The sequence below is a fragment of the Oncorhynchus clarkii genome, chromosome 17 (assembly GCF_045791955.1).
Source record: "Oncorhynchus clarkii lewisi isolate Uvic-CL-2024 chromosome 17, UVic_Ocla_1.0, whole genome shotgun sequence".
Classification (NCBI taxonomy): Eukaryota; Metazoa; Chordata; class Actinopteri; order Salmoniformes; family Salmonidae; genus Oncorhynchus; species Oncorhynchus clarkii.
In genome coordinates, this window is record NC_092163.1 from 54,478,134 (window position 1) to 54,491,689 (window position 13,556).

At 43.1% G+C, this 13,556-nt stretch overlaps 1 protein-coding gene across 2 annotated transcripts in view; it reads left to right on the forward strand.

Annotated features, from left to right (window-relative positions):
* The first annotated feature begins 516 nt into the window (after window positions 1-516).
* Window positions 517-13,556, forward strand: part of LOC139371130 (nuclear ubiquitous casein and cyclin-dependent kinase substrate 1-like) — a 29,594-nt gene continuing 16,554 nt past the window's right edge. The window contains exons 1-4 of one of the 2 annotated variants that reach the window (XM_071111213.1): window positions 517-812; window positions 10,785-10,834; window positions 10,930-11,026; window positions 11,212-11,258. In XM_071111213.1, coding sequence (XP_070967314.1) covers window positions 796-812; window positions 10,785-10,834; window positions 10,930-11,026; window positions 11,212-11,258 — 211 coding nt within the window. In that variant the 5' untranslated portion in view covers window positions 517-795. The remainder of the gene's footprint in view (window positions 813-10,784; window positions 10,835-10,929; window positions 11,027-11,211; window positions 11,259-13,556) is intronic. The other variant, XM_071111214.1, reaches the window with a different exon arrangement.

The following is a 13,556-nucleotide window of genomic DNA, read 5'->3' on the forward strand; positions in this document are numbered from 1 at the left end:
TTATGAATGTTCACTTTTTTTCAGACTATAGAACAACATTTATACCTGACTCTGTCTTCTGTGCAATTCAGGTTGACACTTAGATCTACCAGATAGGCCTATTCTGGTGCCTGGGAATGGCTGTATGGTGGTGCCTGAGGATACATACAGTGTCAGGACCACAAGCCCCCGTCAGTGGAAAATATATTACAAATTCATATCCATTGCCTACTACAGCCATTCATGTAACTACTATGCTGGCCTGCCGCGCATCTTTCCCAATAAAAAAAAGTTACATTGCGGTCATTTCGGACACAAACTCCGGCAACTTACATCCACACTGAGGGCCTCTTTTTGTTTTCTTAGTAGTGCTGTCTCAACCTATCGTTGAAAGGGGGAGGGTAAATGGGTGGAACAACTGAGTTTGATGAGCAACTAGAAAATCCAACCAAAAAGGAAATCATCATTCAAACTACCCAATAGAAGCTTTTGAGTGTTGATGCTATCCTTTCAGCGGCAACGATGGGCGGTCCTCTGTGCCAAGAGCCCGCCCTAGGGCCAATCTGTTAGGTTGCGCACATGCTGCAGTTTCAGTTTGTTTTATTCACCATTTTGAGTAGCTCAAGGTAAAATTTAAACTAAAATCGCGTTTGGAAAAGAAATTCGCTCCCGTATATTTCGTTTTACGCAGTAGCTCGGGCGTTGGAACGTTTCGTTACGCCCATTGGAGTTGCAGAGCGGGACGATTTCATTTTTATTTTCCTGGATTTAATTTCCCCTTTCTTACATTCTTAACCTCTACAGTATTTCTGCAAAATGTCAAGACCAGTGAGGTACGTTTTTCTAATGTCCTTCGCCGAGGCAGTGTGGCGTGCACGCTGCCTTTACAGGAGACACGTACGTCTCTACCATGTTGTGTTTTTGGCTACAGTTCCGTTTATTTGATGAAACATTTATGTAAATGTATTTTTTTATCCTTGTGCACGCACTTACTAGCATGGATCATTGCAATGTGGACTGTTCGTTCGCCATGGCGGGGTGAAAATGCCTGTATTGCGCGCCCCTTGGCGAGAGTGCGTGCATCTGGTGTGAATCATGTCTGCAAAAACCGATCCTACTCGAATATCATTTGGTGCGATACCCTTATGTTTCAGTTGTATTTACCTTGGTTTTATGTGTTCCTAGAATGTGGTATGTCATGGTATTTTGTGTGAGATGGGAGGTAGATCAGACTGGGGAATATGGCTACCCATTCATCCACGAGAGCCTCTGAAACGTTAATAAAAAACAGGACTGGAGGTGGACATCGGCTCATGGGATGTGATCTTATTAACACGCAGCCTATCGAAGTCTTTACTAGTTCCAAGGAGGCTATCCACCATTGAAACGCAATTGTTTTATTCTATGGTCTTATTAGGGAACAATGAAATGTGAAAGGGGCGACGGCAGCCTGTTGGTTTTGAGTGAAAACGCGGTACGAGAAAGGGAGAGCTGAGGAGCTACATTTTCACTGATAGCAGGGGGGCGGAGTGGTTTTAGAAGTCACCCCCCCCCCCCCCCACGCCTAGCTCTTCGCTGCCTGAAAAGACCGAGAAGGTCGCATTTGAGCGAAGAAAATAACCTATTTCGCAAGATAAACACACATGGACGTTGCTTGTTAATTAAATATAGCGGAAGCGAATCAAGCAACTGTTGCAACAATGTAACCGATATTGCACACGAATATGCAACAAAGTATCAATGTGGCGTCGATGGTTGTCCCTCCCCTTGCTCCCGTTTTTTCCCCCAGGTAATGCGTGGGTCCCTCTTTTAGAAAACAAACAAAAAAAACATTTGGGGGGTGGGGGGGTCGTTTGAGCTCATGGCGATTGCTTTTCTAGTGGTGGTCAGGGCTTTGTCTTTCGGCCTGTGTGTCTGAGGTCTTCACGGTGGCGACAGGGCCTGCGCTTGTAAAAGCGTCTATTGCCTTGACCTCCCTTGCCCCCGCTAGCACATTTAACCATATGAGGTACCTTGGAAGCCTATAGTTACTATTACAGACAATGTTTCCAATCACTTTGGTGTGTGTTAGGACGTCAGGGGGGTGGGACAATAGAAGGGTGTGTGTTCGAGATCAAGACCACTGTATGTAGGTTATGTATGCCTCATGCCTGTGTGTGTATATTATGGCACGGCTCTGAAGGTGTGTATTACATTGAGCACTTGCCTGTGGTCAGCTGTGTCACCTACAGACCTGGTCTTCTGTAGTGTGTGAACCCATTTCACTCATCCACTTTCCCAAATGAGCTCTTGAAACTGGAGAAGTGAGACAAGCATCCAGTTTACTAGAGAAACTATCCCCTTCTGTGTGAGGGAACTTTTTAACATCAAAACGCATACTGCTGATGCATGATTGATTGCTGAGTGTATTTGGGGGTGTGGTGGAATAGACGGAACTGAGGTGGATGAAATCCTGTTGCGCCTTGATTTGGAATAATTGGAAATACATTGTCCCGGCTGCATTTTGATGCATAGGTTTTCTACTTACTGGAGATGAGAAGAACCATACTGAGTTGTGCATCTTATATGAACCAGGTGTGGCTCCTAGAGTTATGTTCGCCTAATCTGCGTCCATCTTTGCCCTTCTGACTCTACATTACATTGAAGTCATTGAATCTTCCTTTTGATTCCCTGAGGGGAATTTATCAGTGTGAAATGAACAATCTAAACATCTCAATTTGTGATAAATTGTGCCCAGTATCCAAAAACGTATAATCTAAAAACAACTTTACTAATACAAAAGTTATAAATGAAATTGTATTTGTCGCATGCGCTGAATACAACAGGTGTACCGATACCGAGTTAATATGCAGGGGTACTGGTTAGTTGAGGTAATTTGTACATGTGGGTAGGGTTAGGGTGACTATACATAGATAGTAAACAGTGAGTAGCAGCAGTGTCAAAACAAAGGTCGGGGGGGTCAATGCAAATAGTCAGGGTGGCCATTTGATTAATTGTTCAGTAGTCTTATGGCTTGGGGGTAGAAGCTGTTAAGGAGCCTTTTTGACCAAGACTGGCGCTCCGGTACCGCTTGCTGTGCGGTAGCAGGGAGAACTGTATGAATTGGGTGACTGGAGACGCTGACAATTTTTTTAGCCTTTCCCTGACACCGCCTGGTATAAAGGTCCTGGGTGGGAGGTAGCTTGGACCCAGTGAAGTATTGGACCGTACGCACTATCCTCTGCTGGCGCCTTATAGTCTGATGACGCGCAGTTGCTATACCAGGCGGTGATGCAACCGGTCAGGATGCTGTTGATGGTGCAGCTGTAGAACTTGTTGAGAAACTGAGGACCTGTGACAAATCTTTTCAGTCTCCTGAGAGGGAATAGGCGTTGTCGTGCCCTCTTCACGACTGTCTTGGAGTGTTTGGACTAGAGGTAGACCGATTATGATTTTCCAATACCGATTATTGGAGGACCAAAAAAAAGCCGATACCGATTAATTGGCCGATTTCTTTTACAAATATATATTTTTTCTTTTAGTTTGTTTTTAAAATGTATTTGTAATAATGACAATTACAGCAATACTGAATGAACACGTATTATATGAATTTAAAATATGTGTTCATTCAGTATTGTTGTAATTGTCATTATTACATCAATAAAAATCAATTTAGCCACAAATAAATAATTAAACATGTTCAATTTTGTTTAAATAATGCAAAAACAAAGTGTTGGAGAAATAAAAGTGCAATATGTGCCATGTAAAAAAGCTAACGTTTAAGTTCCTTGCTCAGAACCTGAGAACATATGAAAGTTGGTGGTTCCTTTTAACATGAGACTTCAATATTCCAAGGTAAGAGGTTTTAGGTTGTAGTTAATATAGTATTTCTAGGACTATTTCCCTCTATACCATTTGTATTTCATATACCTTTGACTATTGGATGTTCTTATAGGCACTTTAGTATTGCCAGTGTAACAGTATAGCTTCCGTCCCTTTCCTCCCCCCTACCTGGGCTCGAACCAGGAACACATCGACAACAGCCACACTCGAAGCAGCGTTACCCATCGCTCCACAAAAGCCGCGGCCCTTGCAGAGCAAGGGGAATAACTACTCCAAGTCTCAGAGCGAGTGACATTTGAAATGCTATTAGCGCGCACACCGCTAACTAGCTAGCCATTTCACATCGGTTACACCAGCCATTAGGCTGATAGGCTTGAAGTCATAAACAGCACTGTGCTTGCGAAGAGGTGCTGGCAAAACGCACAAAAGTGCTGTTTGAATGAATGCTTACGAACCTGCTGCTGCCTACCATCGCTCAGTCAGACTGCTCTATCAAATATCAAATCATAGACTTAATTATAACATAATAACACACAGAAATACGAGCCTTTGGTCATTAAAATGGTCGAAGCATTTATTATTTCAGTGAAATACGGAACCGTTCGGTATTTTATCTAACGGGTGGCATCCCTAAGTCTAAATATTCTTGTTACATTGTTCAACCTTCAATGTTATGTCATAATTATGTATAATTCCGGCAAATTAGTTCGCAATGAGCCAAACTGTTGCATATAGCCTGACTCTGCATGCAATGAACGCAAGAGAAGTGACACAATTTCACCTGGTTAATATTGCCTGCCAACCTGGATTTATTTTAGCTAAATATGCAGGTTTAAAAATATATACTGCCGTGTATTGATTTTAAGAAAGGCATGGGTGTTTATGGTTAGGTACAGTCGTGGAGCGATTGTGTTTTTTTCGCAAATGCGCTTTTGTTAAATCACCCAGCAGTGTTGCATCGATTATATGCTACGCGTGACACGCTAGATGGTTGATGATATTACACATGGTTGATATCAACACATGGTTGATGATATTACTAGTTTAACTAGTGATTATGATTGGTTGATTGTTGTTTATAAGATAAGTTTAATGTATGTATCAACTTACCTTGGCTGCTACTGCATTCGCGTAACAGGCAGGCTCCTCATGGAGTGCAACGAGAGACAGGTGGTTAGAGCGTTGGACTAGTTAACCGTCAGGTTGCAAGTTTGAATCCCAGAGCTGACATGGTAAAAATCTGTCTTTCTGCCCCTGAACAAGGCAGTTAACCCACCTTTCCTAGGCTGTCATTGAAAATAAGAATGCGTTCTTAACTGACTTGCCTAGTTAAATTAAGGTGTACATTTTTAGGGGCAAAATCGGCGTCCAAAAATACCGTTTTCCGTTTATGAAAACCTGAAATCGGCCATTCCGATTAATCGGTTGACCTCTAGTTTGGACTATGATAGTTTGTTGGTGATGTGGACACCAAGGAACTTGAAGCTTTCGACCCGCTCCACTACAGCCTACTACAGTCCACTACTGTTGATGTTAATGGAGGTGTGTTCGGCCCTCCTTTTCCTGTAGTCTACGATCAGCTCCCTTACCTTGCTCGTGTTGAGGGAGAGGTTGTTGTGGCACCACACTGCCAGGTCTCAGACCGCCTCTCGATAGGCTGTCTCATCGTTGTCGGTGATCAGGCCTACCACTATTGGGTCGTCAGCAAACCTAATGATGGTGTTGGAGTCGTGCTTGGCCACAGTCGTGGATGAACAGGGAGTACAGGAGGGGACTAAGCACACCCCTGAGGGGCATCCATGTTGAGGATCGGCATAGCAGATGTGTTGTTGCTTACCCTTACCGCCTGGGGGTGGCCCGTCAGGAACTTTAGGATCCAGTTGCAGAGGGAGGTGTTTAGTCCCAGGGTTCTTAGCTTAGTGATGAGCTATGTGGGCACTATGGTGATGAATGCTGAGCTGTAGACCATGAAAAGCATTCTCACATATGTATTCCCTTTGTTCAGGTGGGAAAGGGGAGTGCAATTGAGATTGTCATCTGTGGATTTTTTGGGGCAGTATGCAAATTGGAGTGGGTCTAGGGTTTCTGGGATAATGTGAGCCATGACCATCCGTTCAAAGTACTTAAAAATATATAAATATTTGGACGAGCAATGTCAGAGCGGCATAGACTAAGATACAGTAGAATAAACACGACAAGTTGAGTTTTTACCAAAAAGTTATATTTTGGTTTCATCTGACCATATGACATTCTCCCAATCTTCTTCTGGATCATCCGAATGCTCTCTAGCAAACTTCAGACGGGCCTGGACATGTACTGGCTTAATCAGGGGGACACGTCTGGCAATGCAGGATTTGAGTCCCTGGCGGCGTAGTGTGTTACTGATGGTAGGCGTTGTTACTTTGGTCCCAGGTCTCTGCAGGTCATTCACTAGGTCCCCCTGTGTGGTTCTGGGATTTTTGCTCACTGTTCTTGTGATCATTTTGACCCCACGGGGTGAGATCTTGCGTGGGGCCCCAGGTCGAGGGAGATTATCAGTGGTCTTGTATGTCTTCCATTTCCTAATAATTGCTCCCACAGTTGATTTCTTCAAACCAAGCTGCTTACCTATTGCAGATTCAGTCTTCCCAGCCTGGTGCAGGTCTACATTTTTGTTTCTGGTGTCCTTTGACAGCTCTTTCGTCTTGGCCATAGTGGAGTTTGGAGTGTGACTGTTTGAGGTTGTGGACAGGTGTCTTTCATACTGATAACAAGTTCAAACAGGTGCCATTAATACAGGTAACAAGTGGAGGACAGAGTAGCCTCTTAAAGAAGAAGTTACAGGTCTGAGAGCCAGAAATCTTGCTTGTTTGTAGGTGACCAAATACTTATTTTCCACCATAATTTGCAAATAAATTCATAAAGAATCCTACAATGTGATTTTCTGGATTTTTTCCCCTCATTATGTCTGTCATAGTTGAAGTGTACCTATGATGAAAATTACAGGCCTCATCTTTTTAAGTGGGAGAACTTGCACAGTTGGTGGCTGACTAAATACCTTTACTGTTTGAGATGAGTAATGCAAAATAATGTAAACATAATTAAAGTGGCCAGTGGTTTCAAGTCTATGTACATTCTTGGCCAAATGTTTTGAGAATGAAACAAATATTAATTCTCACAAAGTTTGCTGCCTCAGTTTGTATGATGGCAATTTGCATATGCTCCAGAATGTTATGAAGAGTGATCAAATTAATTTAAATTAATTGCAAAGTCCCTCTTTGCCATGCAAATGAACTGAATCTCAAAAAAACATTTCCACTGCATTTAAACCCTGCCACAAAAGGACCTGCTGACATCATGTCAGTGATTCTCTCGTTAACACAGGTGTGTGGTGACGAGCGCAAGGCTGGAGATCACTCTGTCATGCTGATTGAGTTCGAATAACAGACTGGAAGCTTCAAGGGGAGGGTGGTGCTTGGAATCATTGCTTTTCCTCTGTCAACCAGGGTTACCTGCAAGGAAACAAGTGCAGTCATCGTTGCTTTGCACAAAAATGGCTTCACAGGCAAGGATATTGCTGCCTGTAAGATTGCACCTAAATCAACCATTTGTCGGATCATCAAGAACTTCAAGTACAGCGGTTCAATTGTTGTGAAGAAGGCTTCAGGGCGCCCAAGAAAGTCCAGCAAGCGCAGGGGGCATCTCCTAAAGTTGATTCAGCTGTGGGATCGGAGCACCGCCAGTACAGAGCTTGCTCAGGAATGGCAGCAGGCAGGTGTGAGTGCATCTGCACGCACAGTGAGTCAAAGACTTTTGGAGAATGGCCTGGTGTCAAGAAGGGCAGCAAAGAAGCCACCTCTCCAGGAAAAACATCAGAGACAGACTGATATTCTGCAAAAGGTACAGGGATTGGACTGCTGAGGACTGAGGGTAAAGTCATTTTCTCTGAATCCCCTTTCTGATTGTTTGGGGCATCTGGAAAAAAGCTTGTCTGGAGAAGACAAGGTGAGCGCTACCATCAAGTCCTATGTCATGCCAACAGTAAAGCATCCTGAGACCATTCATGTGTGGGGTTGCTTCTCAGCCAAGGGAGTGGACTCACTCACAATTTTGCCTAAGAACACAGCCATGAATTAATAATGGTACCAACACATCCTCCGAGAGCAACTTCTCCCAACCATCTAGGAACAGTTTGGTGATGAACAATGCCATTTCCAGCATGATGGAGCACCTTGCCATAAGGCAAAAGTGATAACTAAGTGGCTCGGGGAACAAAACATCAATATTTCGGGTCAATGGCCAGGAAACTCCCCAGACCTTAATCCCATTGAGAACTTGTGGTCAATCCTCAAGAGGCAGGTGGACAAACAAAAACCTACAAATTCTGACAAACTCCAAGCATTGATTATGCAAGAATAGGCTGCCATCAGTCAGGATGTGGCCCAGAAGTCAATTGACAGCATGCCAGGGTGGATTAGAGGTCTTGAAAAAGAAGGGTCAACGCTGCAAATATTGACTCTTTGCATCAACTTCATGTAATTGTCAATAAAAGCCTTTGATACTTATGAAATGCTTGTAATTATACTTCAGTATTCCATAGTAACATCTGACAAAATATCTATAGACACTGAAGCAGCGAACTTTGTGGAAATTAATATTTGTCATTCTCAACTTTTGGCCACGACTGTATGTAGGGCAACAGCCTCTGTGCTAGTGAGGCTATTCGATATTCTGATGGACTTGAGATAGAAGCTGTTTTTCAGTCTCACGGTACCAGCTTGATGCACCTGTAATGACCTTGCCTTCTAAATGATAGCGGGGTGAACAGGCAATGGCTCGGGTAGTTGTTCTTTGGGCCACTGCAAATAACTTTTTGGCCTTCCTGTGACATCGGGTGTTGTAGGTGTCCCTGAGTGCAGGTAGTCTGTCCCTGGTTATGCGTTGGGCAGACCATAACTACCTTTGGAGAGCCCTGTGTTTGTGGGCAGTGCAGTTGCCATACCAGGTGGTGATGCAGCCTGACAGGATGCTCTCAATTGTGCCTATATAAGTTTGATGGTTTTAGGTGCCAAGACAAATTTCTTCAGCCTCCTGAGGTTGAGGAGGCGCTCAGTGTTACGGGGTGGTAGTCATTTAGGCAGGTTACCCTTTCTTGTTCTTGGGCTCAGGCACTATGGTGGTCTGCTTGAAACGTAGGTGTTACAGACTCGGTCAGGGAGAGGTTTGACATTACTTTGAAGACACTTGCTAGTTGGTCCACGCAGGCTCTGAGTAAATGTCCTGGTAATCCGTCTGGCCCCGTGTCCTTGTGAATGTTGACCGGTTTAAAGGTATTGCTCACATCAGCTATGGAGAGTGTGATCACAGTCGTCCGGGAACAGCTGGTGCTCTCATGCATGCATCAGTGTTGCTTTCCTCGAAGAGAACATAAAAGGCATTTAGCCTATCTGGTAGACTCGCGTCACTGTGCAGCACCTGGCTGAGTTTCCCTTTGTAGTCCGTAATAGTTTGCAAGCCCTGCCACATCCATTGAGTGCCAGAGCCGGTGTAATCCATGGCTTATGGTTAGGATATGTACGTGCTGTCACTGTTGGGACGACATCGTCGATGCAGTTATTGATGAAGCCGGTGACTTGAGGTGGCATACTCCTTAATGCCAGTGAATCAATCAAATGTATTTATAAAGCCCTTTTTACATCAGCCAATGTCTCACAGTGCTGTACAGAAACCCAGCCTAAAACCCCAAACAGCAAGCAATGCAGATGCAGAAGCAAGCACAGTGTGAATAGGTAAAATCCCTGAGCATATTCCAGTCTGTGCTAGAAAAACAGTCCTGGAGTGTAGCATTCACATCATCTGACCACTTTTGTATTGAGCGAGTCACTGGTACTACCTGCATTGGTTTTTCCTTGTAAGCGGAAATCAGGAGGATAGGAAACGGTGCATAATTCTATCAAAATGCATTGAAAATTGTACACTCTCTTTAAGAATGTCACGTTTGTGTTATAACATGAAAATCATTGATCTCCTGAAGTAGCTGTCCTTTTAACATTCTTTCTGTGCCTCCAAATGTTTGTATATACTGGTGAAGTTACCAGGTTGTTAACTAACTAATGAGGTAATGTCATGACTGAACAAGGTGTTCACAGCCCATTACCATGGTGGCAGGTAGCCTAGCGGTTAAGAGGGTTGGCCAAGTAACCGAAAGGTTGCTGGTTCGAATCCCCGAGACGACTAGGTGAAGAAAAAAAGGTCTGCCCTTGAGCAAGGCACTTAACCGTAATTGGTCATGTAAGTCTCTCTGGATTAGAGCGTCTGGTAAATGACAAAAGTAAAATGGTTTCTGAGTGTAAAATGCGCCCCCCCCCAGCGGCAATGCACCCATCGAAACGTAGCGTCGATAATATGGTCACAACTTTTGATTGGTTTAGGCTAGAGACCAGCAGTTTTCCCTGTAGGCATTTTTCATGAATAGGAAAAAGCGGCACAGCAACGCCTAATCAATTATAACAATTATAATCTGGCTGATAACTGGTGCCTCCAACTTAAAATGACAGTTTGCACAGCAAAATATTTAGGAGCATATGTGACCCAAGTGGTTTCACTTAGAGCCCTGTCCTCCAAATTGCTTTCATCCACCCTGTGTGTGTTGAAATCGGTGCAGACGAAGGAGAGGAAGCCACATTAGACTTTTGACTTGTACCCGGGATGGGCAACTCTAGTCCTCGAGGGCCTGATTGGTGTCACATTTTTGCCCCAGCCCCAGCTAACACACCTGCCTCCAATGATCACCTAATCATGAACTTCAGTTTAAAATGCAATTAGTTTAATCAGCAATGTTTGCTAGGGATGGGGGGGTAAAAGTGTTAACTGGGTCCCCCTGACAGCATGTAACTGCTAGTGAAGGCTGTCATGATGATTATTTCTGCATGTTTGGTCTTACGGCAACAGTCCTCATCCTACCGACTAGAAACAGGAAATCTCTGTTTGTGTTTACTTCACAGGAACAAGAAGGTGGTGAATTACTCACAATTCCAGGAATCTGATGACGCAGGTGAGAGAGCAAGAGTTTGTGTATGTGTGTGCAACTGCAACCCCCTTCCCCTGTAGATAAGCTGTGTGTGTAACCCCTTTTTAATTCCCTTGTAGATGAGGAGTATGGGAAGAACTCAGACAAGCCTAAGAAGCCTCGTGCGGCTCCTCGCGAGGTGAAGCGCAAGCGGTCAAAGAACTCGCAGGAGGACAGGTGAGCCCGGAGAACCGCAGCAAACGGCTGAATCCTGACTCAGTGAACATCTTCCATAGGCATCATGCATGATTTAGAAATACGAGTTGAGGGCGTTCAACTCAAGATTTGGTGGTTCTATAAAAAACAGACTTGGTGTGTAGAGTTGCGGTGTCTTGTTGCTCAATTGTTGTTTTTTGTTTCAGTGAGGATTCTGATGAAAAACTCTCCAAATCCAAAAATGATTCAGCAGGTAAGCCATTCTGACATTTTCCATTCATCAACTGGTTGATTAACAATTATGTTTGTGTTGAGTCTTAATTTGTGATAGAGCTATAAATTATGATAAATCTATGATCCCTTTCAGTAGTGGAGATGTTGTTCAAGCTTGGGGTCAGGATTCAACTAGTGATATGGGGGGGGGGGCTCGATAGTTAAATATATTATTTTTGACTATCGTTTTGACAATATCGCTAAATAAATGTTGTGCTACTTTATTAACCTTTATTTAAACAGGTAGTCACATTGAGATACAACTATTTACAAGAGAGCCCTGTATACATTTACAAATGAAGCCCAATACATTAAAAAAAAAAAATTATACTGAAAAAAATATAAACGCAACATGTGAAGTGTTGGTCCATTGTTTCATGAGCTGAAATACTTATTTCTCTCATATTTTGCACAAATTTGTTTACATCCCATTTAGTGAGCATTTCTCCTTTGCTCGCTGGATAAGTGTGCTATTCAGGGATGTCACTTTTTCAACTGTACTGGGCAGGTGGCAGACTATGGCGTTGTGTGGGCTAGGGGTTTGCTTATGTCAATGTTGGGGAATAGACGGCCCCATGGTGGCGGTGTGGTTATGGTATGGGCAGGCATACGCTATGGACAACGAACATAATTGCATTTTATTGGTGGCAATTTGAATGCACGGAGATACTATGACAAAATCCTTAGGCCCATTGTGGTGCAATTCATTCGCCACCATCACCTAATGTTTCAGCGTGATAATGCATGACCCCATATCCGAAGGATCTATCCACAATTCCTGGAAGTTGAAAATGGCCTAGTTCTTCCATGGCCTGCATACTCACTAAACATGTCACCCATTCGGCATGTTTGGGAAGCCCTGGATCGACGTGTACGACAGCGTGTTCGAGTACCCCCCAATATCTCGCAACTTCGCACCGCCATTGAAGAGTGGGACAACATTCCACAATCAACAGCCTGATCAACTCTATGAAGGAGATGTGTTATGTATTCTGCATGAGGCAAATGGTCACACCAGATACGGACTGGTTTTCTGATCCACACCCATAGCGTTAAAACGTTATCTGTGACAAACCGATGCATCCCTGTATTCTCAGTCATGTGAAATCTATAGATTAGTGCATAATGAATTCATTTCAATTCACTGATTTCCTTATATGAACTGCATATCTTTGAAATGGTTGTTTTCATAGTATTTTAAATGTATATAAATTAAAACGCATTATATAAAATACAACAGCCCTACAAAGACATTATAAATAAAATGCACATTAAACATATTTAAGAAAAGCAATCACATTCTGTAACATAAGTCTCAAATCAATAATTTTAAATGCCTGAAAGCAACCAGAATATCTAACTGCAAGGATTTCTGCATATTCCACACATCAGGGGCCCAAAAAATTAAATCATGTGGAGACAAAAGGAGTTATTGATCCCTGAGAACGGGTTTGGTCATTTGTACGTCTGAATTTAATCAATGAAATGATGTACAGAGGAAGTTTCCGTACGACTGCTTTGTGAATAAATAATGCACCTTTATTCTTACAGAGGTCCATCCCACATTTTTGTACAGAACACAATGGGTCCTATAACTGTCCCCAGTGGTAAAACGTATTGGTGAATGGAATACGGACTCCAATGGTTTAAAAGCAGAGGCTGCCGCATGCATGTAAATGTCACCATAGTCTATTACAGGGAGAAGCGTTGTTTGAACAATCTTCCTTCTGTTTTCAGAACTGAGGCAGGATTTTATTTCTATAAGAAAAAATATATATATATATCATAGAGCTCAGCTTTGTCACATTTTCAATGTGTGTTTCCAAAGACAACTTGTTATCAATCCAGATACCCAAGTTCTCATAGTGAGAAACTTGCTCCATTTGGAGTGCAAATACTCAGGTCCCCACTCAACATTATGGGATCTAGAGAACAGCATAAAGTTGGTTTTATTAGCATTTAACACCAAGTTAAGATCCGGAAGTTATTTGAGTCAATCATGCTGAACGTCACAAATAGCCTGCTACACTGAAGAGGCACAGGAATAAGTAACTTATCTACGTAGAGATGAATTTTTGTATTTTTTATATACCTTTATTTAACTAGGCAAGTCAAGTTAAGAACAAATTCTTATTTTCAATGACGGCCTAGGAACAGTGGGCTAACTGCCTTCTTCAGGGGCAGATTTGTACCTTGTCAGCTCAGGGATTTGATCTTGCAACCTTTCGGTTACTAGTCCAACGCTCTAACCACTAGGCTACCTGCCGCCCCGATGGAA